At 43.1% G+C, this 22,859-nt stretch overlaps 1 protein-coding gene across 5 annotated transcripts in view; it reads left to right on the top strand.

Moving 5' to 3' along the window:
* Positions 1-22,859, top strand: part of MAPKAP1 (MAPK associated protein 1) — a 103,001-nt gene that overhangs the window by 39,637 nt on the left and 40,505 nt on the right. For all 5 annotated transcript variants that reach the window (XM_086625121.1, XM_086625123.1, XM_086625122.1 and 2 more), the window contains 3 exons: positions 4,930-5,102; positions 10,086-10,262; positions 18,718-18,827. In XM_086625121.1, the coding sequence (XP_086481247.1) occupies positions 4,930-5,102; positions 10,086-10,262; positions 18,718-18,827 (460 nt within the window). The remainder of the gene's footprint in view (positions 1-4,929; positions 5,103-10,085; positions 10,263-18,717; positions 18,828-22,859) is intronic.

Below are 22,859 nucleotides of genomic sequence, written 5' to 3'. Positions count from 1 at the left end.
CTTTTTTAATTTAACATACTGTGTTTGTGTTTAAAGCGCATTAATTCTGTTACAGAACATTATTTAAAGATAAATATATCTAAAATTGTATGTAGCCAAGGAAGATCATTCTATTTGCAGTTTTTCTGTCATAACTGTAGTAACCAGTATTTATATAGTTAAAGACCATAGCTTGCAAATAGAATCCTAGAAAATCCGTGAAAATTCGTTTGAGTTGCCTGTCGTATCCTTCACTCCTACTCTTGTGTCTAGAAGTACCAGCAACGTATTTACGTGCTGTTGGTGCTATTTATGTTCTTGTAATGAGCCCGACTACTCTTGTTATATATCCCCAAATATCACTGTCCTATTTTGTCTTTGTTTTAGACAACACGAAAAGCGGGGATTCACAGGAGCAGTAGGCTGAGATACCAAGTTGTTCTTTCAGAAGAAATTTGTTTATTAATGGGAATAACTTTCCGAAGTTTAGCTGCCGGTTATTATCACAGTGCATAAATACACATTGATCTGCTTAATTTAAATTATAAAAAATAGGAAGCAGAAAGTTTGTGGATTCAGCAGACTGTACTTTTCAGAAGTGTCAAATAACGGGCATAACTCTGTGCAGCTCTTGAGTAGCAGCAGAAAAGAAAAGCTGTAACGTGCCAGAGAGCTGCCATGTGCCAACCACCGAGAATTCTGACGGCAGAGGTAGAGAACACAAAAATATAAAGTGTTTTGTTTACGTGCACACCACATTAGCAATAATTTGGGAAATAGCATCCCTGGTTTTTTGCTTCTTCAAGCCTGTGTACACTGCACAGTGCCACGTCTTCTCCAGTGAATTGCAGATGATGAAACATCATCTTTGCTTTGCGTGAGATGAAAATGTTATAGAAATAGCAAATGGAAATTTTCCTAAGATCAGACTGTAGGAGAGCACTGGGTAGTCTTAAGAGAATCCATTAATAAAAATACTAAGAAAATTTTCTGTGATTAATTTTATGTTTTCTGTGTATCCAGTTACTCCTCGTTTCCTTAAAGGATTGGTGGGATATAACATTTCTAACAATAAAATCTTAATGGAATCAGATTTGCGATTTCCTAGAAAATTAACGAGATATTTTGTCAATTTTATTCCAGACTTCATTTGTCAGAATATACAGTGTCCAGTGACAAGCTAAAAGAATTTTTTGACAAATTAACTATGCCACAGGTGACAGATCAGGAAAATGTTAATTTAACAGCCCCTTTATGCTTCCCAGATTTATTGGAGGCTATTAAGGAAACTCCAAATGGTAAGGCCCCTGGCCCTGAATAGATTTTCCATTGAATTTTATACAGGATCTATTAATAAAGTTTGATGCTGCCTTTTTGAATATAGGTAATTGTACTTTATCTTCTGGGTCTCCTCAGCGTTTACAGTTGGAATACAATTTTTTCGTTGGGAGAAAAAAGTAATTATGCTTCCAGTAGTGTCTGTAATCTGGTTCTGAATGATTCTTCCTGAAGAAGTGACTACAAGTGCCATATAAAAACCCCAAGTTATTGCCAGTTAAATCCAGTGCGGCTCCGTCCTTGACTCTTGGCCACCAGACGAGTAATTGGATCCCTTCTGTTCAGTCCCATCACTTACAAATCCTTACCTAATAAGCTTTGCACAGGTAAGTAATTGAGCTCTGTGGGACTTCCTACACAATTAATATTTTGCAGGATCGGACTAAGAATATGGATTCATTCCGCCCTGTAGACAGGTACCTGATGTTTTGGATTTCTAGTGCTGGTTCAGAAGAAATATCATTAATTTGCAATAAAAACAGTGGAGATTCTTCCTGACCCCTTTGACTTGGTCATTGATCAGTCTGAGCCTTGACCCACGTGTTCATAGGCCATGCTGATGTTTCCTACCTCACGTGACAGTGAATATTCCCATTACTGATGGAAAGTCTAATCAGCTTCCAAATCTCAGGTTTCATCCTCTCCAATGTGTTATGGCAATCGGTTTTACAGCACTTTTAATTAATACAAGTATTTCACTCGCCTTTGTAAAGATCTTGAGTGTAACAGCAATGCTTTTGAGCCGTGTCCCGGTACTGCCGCGGCTGGTGTTGCTCCCGGTGCTCAAAGAGCGGGTGGAATCCTCATACGTGTGGGAATTACCGCTGGCTCGAGTCACCTGTCATCGGGTGTTCGTGCGGAGGGTTTGGAGGAGGAGGAGGACGTCGGTAAGGGAGGGGGTTTGGACAAGCAAGATGGTAAAAATAGACTGGAGGAGGTGAGGAGATCTAGAGATGGGGATGAACAAGGAAAAGTTTGTTTAAAAAACAACAAATACAAAGTAACAGCACAGTGTAGGGCAAAGAATAAGGAGAAGCCCTGTGAAAGGTGATACAAGGAAGGTACCGTCTGATTTGGGGTAGCTGTAGGACCAGGGTCCCCAGGATGTGTTTTATAAATACGTGTGTGTGTTGGGTTATGAGCTTACAAACCAGTCTGTACTTGCAGCAGTGGCTAGTGGAATATTCTGGTCTTTCTGGTTATTAGTTACAGTTTTCAGCACGTTTGTCCGTTTGCTGGTTCTACACTGTGTGTATCCACCACAACCTTGGCATCGACTCTCACATCTGGCTGTCGATTTTTCTTGGGTTTTCCATTATCAGGACTAAGCATTACTTATGATTTTGCTGTCCTTGGATCTAAATATGTGACTAACTTGGCATGCCAAGGAGTCCCATTCATTTCCTCCATAACTGCTCTTCGCTCATTCAAATGCAAATGTAGTTGGAACAACAGGTCTCCCGTTCTGGCTGGTATCTCCAGTCAGACCGTAACGTGAGTGATGCCCACAGCCATGTGCGTGTCCGTCCATCCCCCTGCATGGTGTTTGCACCTGGGTGAGGACAGGAATAGACTTTGAGGCTGGTGATTCATTATCTGATACCAGCTTAAATCGCCTTAAAAATAAGTCGTGTGTGTAGGAAAGCGAGAGGAGAAAGAAAGAAAACAAAAATTTCATTTTTTTAGCAGTTGTAGTGCTGTTGGATTTGTGATCTCCTTGGCAAGGTAAGGTCGTGGGTATGGGTGGTATCTCAGAGAATCCCGGGCACACCAGCTCGCTCGCTTGTCCAAGGGCTTGTTAAGGCTTATCCAAGCAAGGTGGTGGAATGTCTCATATTCTGTTACAAATATAACGTTTCCTTTTAAATGAGTAAAAACAATTTCTTCTTACCTTAAAAACATGGGAAGAGGAGATGTCTGCACTGTAAAGATGCTTTCTACGAAACATTCATTATATTTGGATGGATTTTAATCACACTTTTAGCTATGCTAGTATGAAAAACTTTAATCTTTACATTCCTATTATCTCTAATTTATAATCACACTGAAGGATCAAATGGTTTTTAACAATATATTGAAATTATCACATGGCATTTAACTCCCTGTTTTATACTCTCATCATAGATTTATAGTATCGAATCCTTTTGTTCTGTTACTTAGGATTCTGAGTGATTAATTTGAATAATACTTTCTTCTCTGAAGGCCTGACTAGGTATAGATATATCTTGACATGGGAGTGCTTCCGAAGGGGGATCCGGCTGTACAACCCTCTGTTTGAAAGGTTGCTGCTTTACAGACACAGTCCTGTCTGCAACAGCGTCAATGATTTTGTCTTGTAACGCAAACTTTATAGATCTTTATGTTGCTGTGTATTTTCTGTTTTATTTAATTGCTCATCTCCACAGTGCCAAATAGATTTTCTTAATACAGCAAATTCCAATAAAACCCAATATTAGTTAATCCTTGATTGTTGTCAAATAGTTCAAAATAGTCTAACGCCTCAGTTGTGTGTGTGATTTTTGTTCTTCTCTTGGCAAACCAAGGTCGAGCCAAAGGTTTATTTTTAAACATCATCTTAACCTCCACGTGTGAGCCAGGGTTGGTTTTGCCGCAGTTCTCGCGTGCCTCGTGCTGCCTGGTTTGGTTTCCCATGGACGAGCAGCCCGGGGTGTGTGTCTGGCTGTGCCCGAAGCTCTGAGCTCGGTACCTGTTTCTGAATTGGTGGTGTCTGTAAGATTCACATTTAGATCTCGCTGATTTATGTGTGTAGACCCCTGCCAGCCATGGTGGGCTCTTGCTTTTCCTCCTTTCCGTAGGAATGTGCTGGCCAGGCTCCAGCCTCCCCTTTTTATGGATGCTGAGAGTTTCCCTGCGTTCTCTCCCGTTGTGCTTCCAGTGTGAGCTCCTTTGGCTCCTCTTGGTACGGCAGCAGGGGAAGGAGGGCAAAGGAGGAGGACGAGACGAGTCCCAGACAAAAGCTGGAGGAGAAATGGAACACAGAAAAGCCAGTAGCGTTGGCAATCTTGGCGCGTTCCAGAAGTAGAGTAACGAGCGATGAGACGGGCTGCTCGGTGCTGCCACGGAGGGGCCTCGCCAGTGCCGGGCACCCGGGAGGGAGAGCTGGCTGGGGGGTAAGGGACCCTGAGCTGGTAGTTGTTCGGGTGAAGGAGGTGAGCTCTTCAGGGAGGGGGAAGAACTACGGAAGAAAGCAGAAATACAGAAACAAGGGTAAGGCTAGAATTAAATGCTGATGGAAAAATGGTTTGAAGTTTTTGGTAGGCTTGTCAGTGCTCTCTTCCCCCCCATCCCACCCTTTTTATACCTTTTTTGTTGGTGTGTTTTGATCCTGCAAGAACATGGGATCTTGCAGTGAAGATGCCACTTTTTATGGAAATCTGTGAAATCGTTGCCAAATATTTCATATCATTTTTACAGATACATTAAACAGCAGTAAAAGAATTGGAATTTAAACGTTCAAGCTTCTTCCAATTTTAAGTTGTAGCAGTGTATTTTAATCTTTCTACTGAAAAGAATTCTATCCGTACCAGATTTGTATTAGCTCTGTCATACTTTTTCTTTTATACATTCTAATGAAATATATTTTCTCGACAGGGTCATGTTGGTACAACGGCAACCAAAAAAATTGATGTCTACCTCCCACTGCACACAAGCCAAGACAAACTACAGCCCATGACAGTTGTGACGATAGCAAATGCCAAGGTGCATGACCTGATTGGACTAATATGCTGGCAATATACAAGTGAGGGACGGGAACCAAAGCTGAAGTAATGTTCTTTCTTTACTACCTCTTGATCTCTAATTTTCTCCTCTGCAGCCTTTTTGCATAATGAAGTGGATTTCCATGTCAATGTTTTTATAGATAAATCTTAAGAAGCCACCTACACGTTTATCAGAATTTCCTTTTGAGCAGCACATGTGCATCTATATCCGTTTCTCTTTCAATTAAGCTACCGGGTACCGTGTAACAATAAGCGTGTGAAACCGTGGATCTGGAAACAAGTCAGAATTTCAAAATGCTTTATGTAAAAATAATATAAATCTTACCTCTTTTGGTGTCACGGAGACATTTTTTGGTTTATGTCCCATCTGGTTTTTGGTAGTGTTCTTTAATGGCTAAGATCACAAGGATGTCAAATAAAATCCTGAACTCATCCTTAACTCCTCTCGTTTGTTCCGAGAGGAGGTCCCAGATTCTGACTCCGTTTTGTCTGCACGGTACCGGTGAGAGGAACCGCTGCACTGGGGAACAGCGTGTCTTGGAAGTACTGGTAGTGTTCTCCTGGAACCGTAGGAGAGATTTCAGCCATAGTGAGGATGCCTGGCAACAAGTCAGAATTCTGTCGCACAACTTCAGCATGATCACTTAACTTCCTTTTTGCTGTCATTTTGCTGACATCATGACTGTAATTCATTATACACGTGTTAAAATATTTCTGGTTTTCTGAGAATTGACAGGTGTAAGGGCTAAGGTGCTTTTCTTTCCAGGTTATTATCCTGGAGACAGCACTAAAATAAAGATATGCAGATAAGGATCCTGAATTTCTGCAAGACTTCGACCTCAGTCACGTTGGCTCTTTGCTGTAAAGAGCAGCATCCGTGTTGTGCTCAGAAATTTTAGCTTCAGTTAATCAATAGATTTTTCAGTATCTTTAGTAATCATTGCTTACGTCTTCACTGTGAAAGAGTTCTGCTCCTGGGATTTCTTTGACTAAATAGTGGATTGGATTTGCTGTGCTGAAGAACTAGTGGTGCTGAGTGAGAGCCGTTACTTTGTCATGGTGGGCGACGTCAGGTACATAAACCAGGTACCTCTGAGCAACTTTGGCTTTTAAACAGTTCTGTAAAATACTGCAGTTTTTGCTCAGTCATAGAACGTAAAATAAGAACTTAAAATAGTTTATTATGGACTTATTAGTAACATACTAGCAGGTGACTTTTCTGGTGCAAACAAGGTGAACAGTTTGGTTTGGATTTTTTTATAGGAGCCAATTTTCACTTTTTTTGTTGTTCCTGGAATATTTGATGAATTGGTTGCTTTGGTACTGAATTTTACAGTTTGCTCTTTCAGCGTTTTTCAGAAGTGTCTGAGGTCTCAGTGGTCTCTCCTGTTGTAGCACAGTTGTAAGGGGGAAAGGGAGGTGCCGAGAGGTCGCTTGAGCTGCCTGGCTTTGGGATGAGTTGACTTCTGTTGAGAAGATACAGGGCAACCCAGGAAAGCAGCCCCTCTTGAAAACAGTTTTGTGGATATTGTTACCTTGGATGTAGGATTTCCCTTAGCTCTTCTCAACAAACATGTGAGATGTCTCAGAGGTTAAACACTTGAGTTTGATTTGTCTTTTTTTTTTTTACACTGGAAAAGAAATACAAAATTATCTGCAGATGGTGCCATTCATTTGCTGTTATTAATTTTTGTTCGTCATATCATAAGTTCAAAAAAGCATCCTTTGTGTATGATTAGCTTATGTTTTAACGAGTAAGACACCACTAATGTCAATCTTTGGACACATGTCTATTTTTCAGGAGCACACCACACCTCAAACGGAACATTTCTTGTGAGTAAAGGTATTCCATAAACATCGTTGCCCACGGCAAAAGTCAGCAGTGGGAGGAAATGAATTTCACTGTCTGCCTTGAAGGATAAGATGTTATGATGTGTCAAAGAGTGATCATGACCAAGGAGGCTGTCCAATGTAATCAAATCTCAGGACAGAAATAATAAAATTAATAATGGAGGTGTGAGTTCCCAAGAGCAGGAGTTGAGATTCTGGGTACAAATGCTCGGAGGAAGGAGCAGAGCCTCAAGACTACAAGAAGTTTGTTTTCTTGTGTAGTTCATTATTTCTCATGTCTCCATCATCTTTATTTAGCGTTGCTGGCTGCCTGTCCTGTAGCAAGGATTGATTTAACTGTAGACTAATGCTCAACACTTCCAAATAGGAAAAGAGCTTGTGTAGGTTGCACATTCTACGTTTGCTGTTTGTTCCTGATTTAGTCAGTTTAGAGTATAAAAAGAAAAAATCGCGCTCATGATGACACTGCACTGAAATACATCTAGAGAATGCCTCAACTCTGATGTACAACGCTTGCAGAATGACAAATATACCTACTAGTAGCACAATTTGAGAATAATGAGGAGGTTGTAGACTTTGTGACTAAGAGGAACAAGCGCTCTGTCTTTAGGAAGAGAACAGATTACTGCCTAATTCTTTTTCCTAAAAGGTAGATGTAAGAGTCTGAAATGAGTGAGTACTAGTTGACAGCTTTGAGAACGTTTTGTGTCAGTTAGGCTGCCTTTTTTTATTATAATTGTATTATATTTGTCTCTGTTCAGTATCTTGACAGGAGGAACCACTGACAGTGTTAGCAACTCTATTCCTGGCCTCTTACACATGAACTTTGGTCATAACCCACTGGACCCTTCTCTTCCCAACCCCTGACAGATGTGCTGTAATGATTCTGCCTGCAAAAAATAAACAAAATCCTTTTCTAGGAATAAATTAATAGTGAGATTTAAAATTCAAACAAACTTCCTGTTTTTAGAAGTTAAGAATGCTACTACATCTGTCAGTTGTTGTACTTAACTTTTACGTTCTGTCCATAACAAACTCAGATTCTCAAGTCTTTGCACCTTGTAATTTGAAGCCCGAAGTCAGGACTTTGATCTCATCCTGGTGGAGGTTCACAATGCAGAACAGTTTTACCCCTTGGGCTTGTTCTTTCAACAGATTGTGACTTAATCTGTGTTAATGTTCAGGAGCCCTCTCCAGGTTTGAAGACATTTGTAACTCTCTTGGTTTATGAGATTTAACCGACATTGACTGTTTTCAGTATAATTGGTGGAAGATAAGTTGTTGTCACCACCACCTTTTTTTTTTAGCACTTGGATTGCTTTGAGACCCCACTGAACGTGTTCTGTTGCCTGCACGTGTGTATGTTCCTCTGGCTTTAATGAGAATTATGCAAATACATCAAGTACCAAATGAAAATGTTAACTTTATTTATACAGAGCTTTAAGTGCACACCAGGCTGCACATAGAATAATTCTGTCAAATGAATAGGTTAGAAAATCAGCAGCGTAAGGCACAGAGCACAGCTGGGGGAAGATGGTTCAGACTGGGAAGTCTCATAGCAGGGGTTGGCTTTTGAGTTAGGTCGAACTGGACAGAGCGAGCGTGTGGAACTGGTGTCGGCACTAGCAGAAATCTCCTTAGAATGAGAGAAGGGCCCTAAAAAGACCGGCACCGACGGAAACCACGCGACCCGCAGGAGTCCTCCGAGTGCCAGCGCCCGGGCGCTGTGTGCCCTCTCTGCCCAGCCCTACCTCTCACCAGTTCCCCTAAAAGTTACTTAAACGCTCTCGGAGAAGTTAGAATTTAATTCTGCAGCAATGTTCTGGTTCTTCATAGCAGCCCAGAGACTCATAAAAGTTTCTCTAACAGTATTGCAGTTTTCAGAACTCACAGGGACGAGCATTGCTGGGTTACCTTCTCCTTAGCAAACGCACAGCTTGCATTAATAGCAATGCATCGTTATTACCTGCTTTGTGTAATAAATGTCTGAGTCGTGACGAGGTGCATATAGATCACCTGGACTAAGCACTCTCAATAAAGCACAGTTGCAACCAAAGGTTTGTGAATTAATTGAGAAAATTGCAAATCAGGTAGTCAGCGAAATAATTCATTGTCACATCCAATCAATAAACTTTGTAAATCAACTCATTTAATTCAAAAAATGATCTATATAGATCAAGCGACCAATTAAACAATTAGCATACACTTTGCAATTAATTAATTTAAGCATCAATCAAGCTATTAAAACTCCAAATTTAAACTGCAGAGTTTAGAAACACACTGCCATGTGAACATTCAAGCCATACTTCATGGCTGTGGAAAATGCCTGGATGCTGGCGCATTTACGATAAGAAAGAATACTTATTTTCAGCTCAATAATTTGAATATTTGCATTTGAAATAGATTTTAATATTGGGAAAATATGTCTAATACTCTGCTTGGTGTATGTAGGTAGTTGTTTCCCTGTGGGCTTTGTCTGTGGAAAGAAAGAGGCTTAGATTTTTCTTTCAGATTTTCTTCACACTGTATCTGTTTAAAACTTTGTTATTTACTTCTGCTTGTTTGTCTGTACTAATTTTAACTGCTTTTAGTGATTGAACTTCTGAGATATTTAGAAAAGGTAACTTCTACGAGTTGTTGCTGCTGTGTTGAACAGATTTTTTTACTTTTCTTGTAGTTTTTATTCCACTGTGTACCTGCCCGAGAGCCTTCTCAGCTTTTCAAGCGTACGTTTGGCGAACTTTTCCCCAGTTGATCTATGAAAAAACAGACAGACATTGCTTGTTTGTCTGTAATTCTACAGGGTGATGGTCATATAGAGAAATACATTCTCACCAATGGAGAAATACTGCTTCCAGCCTCACGGAGTCATGAAACTTTTATAGACTTGGGTGTATTTTAATCACTGTCAGTCCTTTGCTTGCAGCGCCGCGAACGATGAAGTGAGACTCGCTGCGTTACTCGGAGGTTTTGGGGTTTCTCCTGTTACCGCACGGTTACGGTAGCAAGATCCGTTGGGACTCTGGGACACGTTTGTGTACGTGCCATCAGTGGCTTAAATTACTCCTCTAACAGACATGTCTGCTGGTTTGCTTCCTGCAGCTGTTGGTATTGATGGGCGGAACTGGACCGGCTCTGCCTTCCCTGCTGAAGGAACTTGTCTTGTCTTTGTTTCAGCGACAACGTCAGCGCCTACTGCCTGCACATTGCGGAGGACGATGGCGAGGTTGACACGGATTTTCCGCCCTTGGATTCCAATGAGCCCATTCACAAGTTTGGCTTCAGCACTCTGGCGCTGGTTGAGAAGTACTCGTCTCCGGGCCTGGCGGCCAAACAGTCGCTCTTTGTTCGCATGTGAGTATGGACGTAACTTCCTCACCGCGGGGAGCACCTGTGTGTCCGTGCCACCTCGCTGGCTTTTTCCTTCTGCTTTCCTTCATCCGAACGTAGCGAAATTCAGGGGCACGTGTGTTCCCGGTTCTCTGCAGACGGTGCCCTGGTCTGGCATCCGTCACGGGGCAGGTAGAAAGGTAACTGCTGCTGGCAGAGACTTGGGTGGGCCCATTGTCCTGAGTCTAGAACTCCAGAGAAGACAATATGCTTGGTGTGGGGAGCGTTTGGAATTTACACAAAGTCTGAGCTCGTAATCTTCATTTTGCTCCAGCCATGCTGCTTATTTATGAAAAATATGTTCTCAATAATAAATGAAATAATATGCGTAATAGCTTCAGAGAGTTAAAATTAGAAAGTCATTCGTGTTGGATATCCAGAGCCCTTTTCAACAGGTACTCAGAACTGATCTTGTTAGTGACTTGTAATTATTTTGGGGAAAATGTATTGGATTTTGGCAGAAAAAGAGAGTGCACTCATGGGGTTTGGGTACTCCATGTACGAGAGACTTCAAAATCTTCTTTCTAAGCCTGACAGACAAAGTAGTAAAACTGCATTTTAGGACTGGTTAGTGGACTGCAAAGCAAGTAATTTTACATACAAATAGTTGCAGAGTGCATCAATAACAATGCAGCAATTGAGGGGAGAAACGAGCAGTAAAGCAGCATGCCAGTTCGAATAGGACTGGATATACCACTCTGAAGTCCAGAAGAGTGTGGAAGAGGAAGGCCCCGTCCACCACTGAAACTTGAAGCTGTCTGCTCAGCTCAAGAAGAATTTGCCGTGGCATTATCAGTGAATTAGGGTTTGAGTGATACATGCTGTGCTTGGTCACTTTTTGGTTTTACTTGTGAGTGAAACCATCAGAAGGCCTTAGTTACTATAACAAAATACCAGCAGCGTAGGCCACTTCTGACTGGGGAAAAATATTTAATGTGTGGAGCTCTTGAAATGAAAACGCTACTAGGGTTTTCCTGGCTATTGGACATTTTTTTTAATTTGTAAAGTATTACTTACCTTTTGTAACCATACAACTGCTTCTGGTTTTGAATAATCAGACACTTAAAAAAAAGTTCTGAGCTATTTAATGACATTTTTATATTCTTTATTGTGGACTCTGTTTCTTAGAGATGTTCTAAAGCGTCCTACTGAAAGAAATTCTTAGAAATCCCACGTGTACTTCCCGAAGGCCCATTCGCTTCATTCCACTATATTAGGTCGTTGGAAAATAAAACATTCTGTCAACAGTATTTACAAATAAGTTGCTCAAGGTAAACATCTTCAGCTGTGCTGCACTGGCTGCGGTCCTGGGGAAGCTGGAACACGGAGGAAATGGAGCAGTTTTGCCAGTCAGATTACAAGGTCCTTCTTCAGCGTGTGCAGGTCACAGTCGCGCAGTGGAGCCAGAGAACTGACTCTTCACCTGGGGAATCCCAGAATATTTAGTTCCTTCCCCCTGCCTGAAGAGTGCTGCGTGTTTTATCCGAGAGGGGGAATGTCTTTCACCTGCGTGCATTTCTATAGAGTCAATGCCATTGCCACAAATTTGGTAATTTTTTTTTTGATTTTATGATTGTTTTGTCTTCAAGATAATCTTGCCTTATCAGTATCCCCAGAAAAATTCCAGCAGGTACATAGAAAATTCTATTGTAATTCCCTGCAATCTGGAAGGATCAGAAGTGTTTCTTGCAGGAAGACCAGCTAAGAAGCCAGTAGCATTAGAAGACTAAATTGTTGATGATTTCTCATCTGGAAAAAGTCTCCTTTCTCAGCTTCCTCCTACCTAAATCCCCGTTGCCTGCACTCAGTACATGAATAGGGATTAGTATTTAAATGCAATGAACACATGAGGTCTCCGATTTTGGACGTTAGCGTGGAGGAGGGGGAACTGGTGTTCCTGTGGGAAGCCCAGAGCCCTCAGCAGGATCCCAGCTTGGCCAGCAGTGCTCTGACTGCTGCTTGTAGCAGGATTAAGGTCCAGCTGCAAATCCTGCAAAAGAAATGTGAAATCTTTTGCTTTAATATAATTTGTGCTCATGTGAGGACCTTCCTTCTCACTTGGGAGGTCCTGCTCATTAGAAATAGGACAACTGCATCACAGGAAGCAGTGCTTTTTCTTTCTCTGTGTCCACATGTTAATTTGAAATTGCTTGTACTTCCTGTGTAAATAGTTATTGATAAATAGTTAGATTTAAATTAGAGTTTTTCAACATGTCCCCTAGAATAATTACTTGATCATCAGTTGATCAAAAGATTGTTACTATGAATTTAAATGTGCATGTTGTCTTATTTTTGTAGGGACTTGTTGTAAATTCTGCATCTTCTTCCTTCCCTCTCGTCCTACTAGTGCATGCAATTGTGTTTTTACATTTTGCATCTCGTTTTTCCCTCCTCATGCTGAAGTATTTCAGCTGCTGCTATGTCAGGCTTGTGACTTGCAATGTTTATTAATATTGAATCACTGTTGAAAAATTTGCTGCTTCTGAGAAGCTTCGTGCTGAAGCATGGTGGTTTATTTCAGATCTCACCCATCCTGCACACTGGGTGGATTTTCAGACCCCGTGCAGTTACCGCGCTGCCAGTTCCGGAACCTCGCTGGGGACCCCGTTTCAGCAGGACATGTCTGAGCAGAAGCAGTTTGCAGAACTTCATACACTCAAACTCCTGCCAAGGCAAACTCGTAGCCACTCGAGTTGCTTATAAATACCCAGTGGCAGTGGCTGGAAGTAGCCCACAGTGCATTTTATATTCCGAGCTGAATGTGAATGTCTTTGTGGCTATACAGAGTAGTAAATAATTGAGTTTGATTAGGGAGAGGGACCTCATTATCCCCCCACCTGTGCCCAGCTGGTAGGGGAGGGTCGAAATGAAGCCATTAGCTGTCTCTCTTACTGGCATCTCAAAGAGCTCAAATACATCTGTGTCTTATTTTCTTTTCTGGCACAATCAGTCGAGCAAGCTAAGCAGGCATGACCGAATTTGGCAAGTTCCAAGGACTCTGGCAAAGTTACACAAGGAGAAGACGGAGGGCAGTCATTCTGGCTTCTAACTGCCCATTAGTCTAGCGAGTTATGTTTTTGGAAAATGTCTGTTGTGGAAAGGAGTACTTTGTCCAATGTCAAACGCGGCGTTCGCAAACAGCCCTCTTTGATGTCGAGTATGATTTGTCAGGAGGAGTCAAACAAAGCACTGCTTTCATGTAAATGCAGGCTTCTCGAGATGATGAAGTAATACCTGAAAGCCTCTGAGCGAAGGTAGCTTTAAATAAATCTGTGCTATCATTAGGATTTTTTCCTTTGGAAATTTTATTATCATGACTTGACGTACTCGATCTAATGGTGTTTCTAGGAGTTGTAGCTCAGCTGCCAGTTGGCACATAGATGAAATTTGGCATACAGTTCCTCTGCTCTGTAGCACTTTTTTCTGTTTTGATATTATGTTTAAAATACTTTTACTATTATATATGTATTTTGCAAAGCAGCACCTCTACTGTACCTGATAGATTAAGGTTTGAAACTCTTTTAAAATATCAAGATTTCATAGTGCATTTACAAATTCAATCCAAAGCTCCGGAATGTGTTTTTTACTTAAATTACAGAAGCACTACCCGAAAGGCCTGCCATCAGTTTTTACGTGGGTGTAGATAATCCAAAAAGTGTATTTTAGAGTATTCATAAAATGCAAATTTGAGGAAGTTACTGTGGGTGCTGAGGTGAAGGAGGTAGGCTCCCGGGGTGGTGAACAGGGAGGGGTGGGACCCCAAGAAAGGAGTCAGAGGAGGAAGCAGACTTGTCAGGTGCCTAATGATGGCTCATAGCAGTGTCAGAATTCAGCCAACCAAACCCCAGAGCGCACGGAGTTATCCAGCCTAACGTGAGATGCACAACAGCAAGATCATTTAGGCTCAGAATAAAAATTGTGGCTGGCATAGTTATCCTGGTTACTACCACTGTGCACTTTATCTTAAAAATTACCCAGCTTAACCTAAGTATATTGCGTCAACTGGGATTTTTAGTCTTAACTTTGGCTTTGTGCTGATCAAGTGGAAATCGTTTTTAGTCAGAGACACTTTCAGCCATGCCAACAATTTTTTGCATTAAGCTCCAAGTGCTACACGTTCCACTTGAGTATTTAAAAAAAAAATAAATAAATAGAACAAAATTTGTCCAGCTTGGAAAGGCAGCTTTTGGAAAAGTTTTTCTCATTGAGAACAGAAGCCTTTTGTCCTTTGAGCATTGGATTTTTGTTTGGCGACACAAGCGGAGCCCATGGAGAGGACGCTGCCCGTTTCCATGCCACCTCCAAGCACCTCCTCCCCTGGGCACCACCCCGGCGTCAGCCCGCCGGGGCTCTCGCCTCTTCTGTTGTTTTCTTTTTCCTCTGGTGAACCTTGCCACCCTGGCTCCAGCGCCGAGGCTGTAAAAGAAGATGGAAAGCCAAGTTACCGCAGAATGATCACTATCATTAACATTCACGGGTGGTTCACTTATCATTCCTGACTGCACAGACATGGCAGCCGTTATGAAACGTCCACAGGTGTAGCACGATGATACATATTACATTGTGCCACAATGGATTTATGTATTCTGTAACAAAAGAAAAGTGTAATGAAAAAATACAGAAGGTAATCCTTTATTCCTCCACTGCACAATTTATCAGTAATGCCTGTGGATGATAAGTGCCAGGGATTTCCTTTGCTTGATTTAACCTTGTCACCCAGGTATGTTTTTGCAAAATGACAGAAAATACAAGCTAAGGAATTTCTTTGGCTTCCAATTTGTAAGCAGCAGTTTTAATTGATTGAACAGCATCAGCTCCTCTGTCCCGTTTTCTGGTGTGTTGGCTTAAAATAAAGGTATCGCGCGTTAGCAAAGTGAGCTAAAACGTGTAATTTATAATTGTAATTAAGGATATGCTGGAATTGGGTTGAGTGAGGACAGTTGGTGCACATTATCAACGTGGAGCATGGCTGGGAGGCCGGCAGGGCGAGGTGGGGTGCGTGTTCCTTCCAGAGGAGCCTCACGGTGCTGTTTGCACGTCAAGGCAGGTCGCGGCGCGTTGGTGATGGTTCAGGCGGTCGCTGCAGAGGGCGGCCCCCCCAGTTCGCTGGCGCCCCGGCGCGCCGCGGGGCGTCTCTGCGGCGCAGGAGATGTGCTCCGACCCGCTGGCCTGACCCTGGGGTGGTGGTGGGACCTCTTTGCTCTGGGCTTAAGGCCGTGCTCGGCTCAGGTTTGGGGGTTTATCGAGGTTCTGTGGTGCATGGTTGGAGGACCCAGCGCTGCATGCTTGGCGAGCTGGAGCAAAGGAAGGGCAGAACCGTGTGTCTGAGCTGGGACCCTCTGGCTCTGCTCCAGAGCAAACATCCAAAAGTTTACAAATGCAGGGTGCGCTTTACATTTCACTGCTCTTGCCAAAGTCTCGCTTACCGGATAGCGCACTAAATATAGTAAAACACAGAGGGTTTTCTTAGTTTGCTTTGATCAGTAAAATAAACTTTTAAAGATTGTTCTGGGATGAGATCCAGCTTCTGAGGCAAAGAATGGCCGTGGCTCAGGCATGGGTTAGTAATAGAGTGTCAGGAAAATTAGTCTGACAGTTCTCAGGCCGGCTGCTCCGTAGAAAGAATCGACCGAGTCAGGATGGCCTGAAACGCGAGCGGGACCAGCGCAGCGTGTGCTCTTTAGCAGCCGGAGTGTCAGGAACCGAAAGAGTCTTCCATTTTTGGGAGGTTCCCGATACGTGTCGGAGTGAGCGGCCCCGGGCCGGGCCGGCCGTGGTGGCCCGCCGGCGGTCGCGTTGTGGGGAGCGGGGCTGATCCGTGGCACGGGCTGCGGGAAGACACATTTGAAAAACGTTTTGTACTGCAGGAGAAAAGTATAAAATTGTGGCTCCTGTTGTTTTGATCGTAGAGGGTTTTGGAAGACTTTCTTCACCTTCGCTAGATTTTTTTTTTCTGGAGTATTTTCATTTGTTTTCCTGTGTTTTGGCTGCAGCTCTCTGGAAGCTTGCTTTCTGTGTTGCAGAGCGTTATCTGAATTACCCGAAGGCGCCAGGCGCCTTTTGAATCAGTGTCCTGATGGTCGGGTCCAGCGTGTGAGGCTTTTCTTGCAGCACTTCATGGACAAACATTGTGTATTTAAATAAAAGCACAAAGGTAGCTTGCTGTTTGTAATTGGAGTATATAGTATTGTAGAAGAGGTTTTTCACTTTCATGGATTCAGCTCAGCAGGTCGGTTCGGGTTAGAGCTGTAACGGCTTTGGGAAGAGAGGTGAACGGCCAGGAAGCTGCTGGGCAAAGGCGAGATGTTGTGCGGTGCTCGTGCACGTTGCAGGGCTCCGCGGCAGCTTTGGGGAAGGTTTGCTCATCAGTGAAGAGTTTAGGAAGGCCTCTGCTCACGGTGTGGATTAGTCAAAAGCCCTGAATCCCAGGGCTGTGCCGGGGCTGGCAGTCTCCGGGCTGCAGACATGGCTGGTACTCCCTCCTGTGGAGCAGCGGGCTCAGTTCTGCTCCTCCTGCGTTGAACACATGATGGAAATAGAGAGGGAGAAAAGTAAATGCATGAAAATGTTGGGAATATTTGGTTTGAAGACGAGTAAGATAGAGTTATAAATAATAAATGATCTAGAGAACATAAATTTGGGGCTTTTAGGCAGTTTCATTTTGCCAGGAACAAAGGGAATTGAGAATGAAATTCAGATGAGACTAACTCACAATTGATGAGAAGGAAACACTATTTTATACTCATGGCTTGTGGGACTGTCGGCCGTGGGGTGAGGAGCCCGGGGCTGAGCCGGCGGAGGAGCCGGGGAAAGCTCTGCAGACAGACCCATCTGGTATGTTACGTACAGCATCTTTATCTTTTGTAATGCATAAAGCAGAGTGGTTTGGGTTGGAAGAGACCTCAAAGATCATCCAGTTCCAACCCCCCTGCCATGGGCAGGGACACCTTCCACTACACCAGGTTGCTCAAAGCCCCATCCAACCTGGCCTTGAACACTTCCAGGGATGGGGCATCCACAACTTCTCTGGGCAACCTGGTCCAGTCCCTCCTGTTGTGGATTTCTTGACCATCTCTTCAGCCTGTTCCAGCTGCTCTTGGCATGTGACATTGGATTGAAAAGCTGAACTGGGGTAAATCAGACAGCCCTGTGCTGTGAGCAGGGCGGAGGGGACACGTGTGCTTGCTGGTGGGCAGCCGCGGGCAGCAGGTGGGGGCCGGCGTGTGCCCAGGCAGGGCGTTTGCTGGCCACCATGTCTGCGCTGCGGCCGGTGGCCAGGGGTGAGTGTTACTGTATGGTGAGGGCTCGAAGGTGTTGTTTGTTCATCTGAGCTGTGTCACAGCGTGGGCTGGGGGCACCACGGCTGGGGGGATCTGAACTCCAACTCGTATTCCCAGCGTTTGTGTCTTGCAGTGACATGTAATATGGTCTTGGTTTCATGATGTAATTGTGTTGCTTGGATTGCTTGGGACTGCCAGTTGCTTTTAAAAGTATTCCAGCTGTGATATTCATCTAGAGCTCTACTCCCTGATTAAAATTCCTGGTTGCCAGATCCAAAGCTGCTCCTCCTGTCCGAACAGCTTTGCAGACCTTGTCCCTGCAGTGCCGCTCTCCGTGGGCTTCAGCCCCAACTCCTGCGCTGTCTGCAGTGACATCTACTGACACGAGCAGAGACTGACTGCGAGGTCTGAGGGGCAAAATTCTGATAGATTAATCCAGCATCTCTTCTGTTCTATTGTCATCTTCTCTGCTTCCCCAGTGACGCTGCTTTCCATCGGTATCGGCCGTCACCACCCGCAGGATGTTGGCAGCGTTTGCCCCGAGCGCGGGCTCTCCCGTGGGCAGTGCCAGGGCACGGCCCCGCTGCCCCGAGCCTGCCCTGAGATTTTGTGCCATGATGTTCACAAAACCGTGTCCAAAGAAAGCACATTACTGACGTTTGAAATGATGCTGCGTATCACTAGTGCTGAAAAGCTGCTGTTATTTCTCGGAGCGTTTTCCTTCGGCTTCTCCGTAACGATTCGCTCCGTCTGCCGTCGGGCCGGGTGTGGAAATGGCCCTGCAAACTGTTTGTCTTGTGTGCACTGGGAAACACCCAGCAGATACTTCATAGGGAGTAGTTGAGGAGCTCCACAGGTACATTGCTCATTTTTCTTTTTAATGATGAACACAAATTGATCAAAAATAAAGATAAATTAGGAATATCCTTACACACCTTGAATCTCAATCCATTTTCTCCATTTTTGTCTCTGCCTTTCTAAGGGAGTTTGCTCAGTTTCTCCTTCTTTTAACTTACTTTTGTAGCACAACTTTGTTAATTGTTGTGCCTAACAAGTCCTTTGCTTGAAACTCATGACAATTGCGGTGAGCTGCCTGGTGATGATGATTTTGTAAAAACGCATGTGCATCTGTCTTGCAGAAATGCTGCTCATGGATTCTCACTTATTCAGGTGGACAGTATGAAGGTCACCATGAAGGATATCTTACAAAAGGCCTTAAAGAGAAGGAAGGGATCACAGAGAGGCTCAGGTGGGTTATTTACCATATTTCCTAGAGGGTAGGGTGTTTTTCCGTGAGCATATTTTATATCTCTTTTTAACTGTTGTGAAAGATGCTCAGTTTTTTTTGGTGGGTATTGTGATTTTCTGCACCACTCAGAAGCAGTTCTGAGCACGGGTTTGTGTCCTGGATGCTGGCGAGAAGCAGGCAGTGGAGGAGCTGCGTAACGTTTGCTGCAGAGCAGTATATCCATTGCTGCAAATATTTATTTGTTATAACAAAGCCATTTGCATTCAAGTCCAGCTGGTGGTAATTTGAGATGATGGGTGGAGGTGCAGTAAGACCAGTCCTTGATAGAATTTGTGTACTTTTAATGTAAGAAAATGATGCTCAATATGATTTTAAATAATTTAAAGATTTCACTGTTACTTGTAGAGGAAAAGAAAAATTTACTTTCTGCAATGTTGTCAAAATAGTACTGTTATAGTTAAGACATACTAACGTTTAGAAAAAGAATTTACAGTGCTTGTGTTATATTTTAGAGCAATGTTTTTCTGGGGTGTAAACGTGCATTCACATACATGTTGGTATATATATTTCAAAAGTATAAGGCTGAGAGATCTTTCCAGCAAGAAGAAATAATTACTGTGAGAAATTGCACCGAGTCTTGTCACGCAACAAAGGAACTTTAATATAAACCTATCTATATACTAGGTAAAGATAAGGATCTTGTCTTTGTAAATGAATGAAACCTCCTTATATGCCCTTAGTTTTAACTATGGGAAAAGAAAATAAACCCTGTTCTCTTTAGAAAAAGTAGTTCAGTGCAGTTTTTAAACGAGTGTATAATCTGTCATGGATTTAATTAGCTATCTTCAGATGAGAGCTGAAGTTTTAATAAAAGTTAGAAGAGATAACACAGTGAAGGACACGGATGAGCTGTCTCAAGGCCATATTCCAAGGGAACGATAAGAGCTGTAAAAAATGGCAGAGGAGAGCAATTGAATGGAGCAATGAAAATCTGATTCTCGTAAAAAAAAAAAAAAAAAAAGGGGGGGGTGGGGTGGGGAGAGAGAGAGGGCTGCTGGTAGGGGTGGTTGTAGATGAGACCCGCCAACGTCTGCAGCAATTTGGCCGCTGGCCAGGAGTCATTGTTCACCCTCGGCTGTGGCGGCTCCGTCCAGATGTGCCAACTGCACGTTTCGGCTTTTGCCAGCTGACTGCGCCGTTTGATAACCAGCTCTCTGGATGCCCATCACTGGCCGCAGAGATAGAATTAAATGATGATGATCTTCCCACAAGTTGGGAGAGGAAACAATGCATATAAATCTTGATTTCATCTCAGCGTGAGAAGTCTTTATCCATCATCACTCATAATGAACAAGTCGTTAGCTGCGATGAATGGTGTTCCGTTTTTTTCAAACACCTCTTTTGTTCACTTTTTGGGTGACTTTTATTTATTTCCTGGGGTCAGATTTCTCTTCCCTGAAGGGAGGTGGCTAAAGTACTCATTTAGCTCAGTCTTTAAGCTACTTTTCTCCTTCATGTAACAGATGTTTTACTCTTTGCCCATCTGAAATGTATGGTTTTACTTTTGTTACTTTCGCACAGGAGTTTAGAAATGGAATGGACCCGTAGTTTATTCCTTCAGCTAATGCATTCATTCCATTGTCTTGGCATTCCTGCTCAGAAACCTGTGTAGTAACAGGGTGTGTAAGCATATATGTGTCACTTGGAGGTTTTTTAATTATATAAGAAATCATTTAAATTTAGTTTTTGTAAATTGTTCATGTGACATCTCACCTCTTTGAGATATGACCATCATCTCTGCTGTGGATATAACCATAGTAGAAGTCACAACTGAAAACGTTTTGGTTACTTCAAGGTGTGTTTACTTTTGAACCTGGAATTGGATTTCTTGAAATAGTCGATGTTGCTGGCAGGCTTCAGTGTAAGCTTCTGTATAGATACATCCAGAATTGGGACCTGCAGTCATAAGCTCCGTGAATTGGAGCCACTGCGAGCAGAGCAATCGCTCTAGGGAAAGGTTTCTGCTTGAATTCCCTATTACTGAATTTCATAAACAAAATATTTAATTTTTGTTTTGTTTTTTAAATGTTGATGAGCACCCATAATGCATTATTGAAATCGTCATGTAATACCGTCACGTGGATGAAGGGACTTTGCAGATTAGGTAATTACGTGTCAAATTGGTAAATAATGAATTAGACTTTATTAACATTATCTGCCCTTATCCAAAACTTTTCCTTATTCCAAATTACTTCCCTTATCCAAAATTGGGATTCATCAGTCAGCAGATTTGGAGGGATCTTGCCAGTCATCTTTAAAACAGCACATTGCTGCTGTCTGCACAGAGGAACCCTCTTGCTTGTGCTGCCCTCAGGATCCGAAACAAACCCTTCCCAGTGCCCTTCGCTGCCCTTAGAGCGGGTGGAAATGCTGCCCAGGCTGAAGGATGGTTAACGCTCAGGATGCCACTGCAGTGGGCATGGATAGACTGGAGCGGGAGTAGAAGATGATTTTGTCATTAGTCTTCATCTCCCACCAGATTCTTCCCATTTGGAGTGGATATGCCTCGTACTTTCACTGGGAGACGCACCGATAAATGGAATTTAGGATCAGAGTATTAGCACAGGACGGTCCTGTGCCGTTGTAGTTCGAGTCATTATTAAGGGGTGGATTAGGGTGTGAAGTTCTGAGTAAGAGATAAGACATAATTTAGGAAAAGCATTTCTTCTCATTCAGCAATGCTTCCTTTTAAGTTGATCATTCTGATTTTTAAAAAGTACTAATAAAAATAGACTTAACGTGTTTATTTAAAACTTTCGGAATAGTTTAATAAAACTGAAATGCCTATGAACTTTTCTGCATTTTTTCAATGTGCCTCCAGACCGGTCTTCACAGGACAAATGAATTTATTATGTTTACAGCTCATGCTCTTTTCGAGTACTTGTATAAGAAAGTGCTTTCTGACCTATTTTCACCACTGACTTACATGACATTTTTCAAATTGGTCTGATGTTTGTAGGAAAACGCAAACCGTGGTTGGCTGGTTTGAGCGAGGAAGAAATAGAAGAATTTCTGTCGTGTAGTCAGGAGGGTATGCTCCAGCACGACCAGGGCTAAAATACTAGACTAGTTTTCTCTAATAATTTTATTCAGCCAGTAGACTGCAGCTTACACGTAGGTTTTTGAACAAGCAATTGAGTCACAAGTTTCTGAAAATCCATATGCCTCGATCGCCTCTGTGAGTCGATGACCTTCTGAGCTTCTCTGCTTTTGACTTTTTTGTTTAAAAGTGCCATTGCCATCCTTGCGGGTACCGACCCCCCCCTCCCTCCTGGAGCACGGCGCTGGTAATGGCGCAGAGTTCCCCAGGCGAGCGGCCGCGGTCTGTGCCAGCGCGTGCACCGGCATTCGCCGAGCTGTAGCGTGAGCTACGTCTGTGAAAAAACATCAGTGTGTTTATTTCAAAATCCCTTTTGTTGAAAAGGCTAAAGCTGAATAAAGACTTCTGGCTGAAATTTAACTTCAAGCGAAGGGTTTTTTGTTGCAGGAAGATACAGGTCAGTAGAAGGAGGCAGAAGTGGGGCACAACCTTTTTTTCATAGAAAGCAGCACGAAAAAAATGGAAGCAATGTTCTGATTGCTTCTAGCTCCATTTAGATATTATATTAGATAAAACTGGTGCAAACTATTCGGACTATTTCACGTTCCTTGCAGCTTTCCTTTCTTAGTGGCACAAGGCTTTTGCCTCAGACGTATGAACTCTGACCATTTTTAAATAACAATTTTTGAGCCAACCAACAGGAAACGCAGGTGGTCGAGTGAGCTGTGTGTGTTGGAGCTGAGCGAACCACAGCCCTGGAGTTGTTCCACAGAGGATGTGGCTGTACTGCAGCCGTGCTCTGGGAGCCCAGTGACCTGTCCCACGACAGGCAGCAGCGGGGGGCTAATGGGAATACTGTATCATCTCGTGCCACGTGCCCAAATGACCGCCTGCAAGAAGGACGAGGGACTGGCTGCAAGTGGGGGAAAAGC

This window comes from Tauraco erythrolophus, chromosome 22 (assembly GCF_009769465.1).
Source record: "Tauraco erythrolophus isolate bTauEry1 chromosome 22, bTauEry1.pri, whole genome shotgun sequence".
Taxonomy (NCBI): domain Eukaryota; kingdom Metazoa; phylum Chordata; class Aves; order Musophagiformes; family Musophagidae; genus Tauraco; species Tauraco erythrolophus.
The sequence above is the reverse complement of the archived record's forward strand: the minus strand, read 5'-3'. Positions and strand labels throughout refer to the sequence as shown.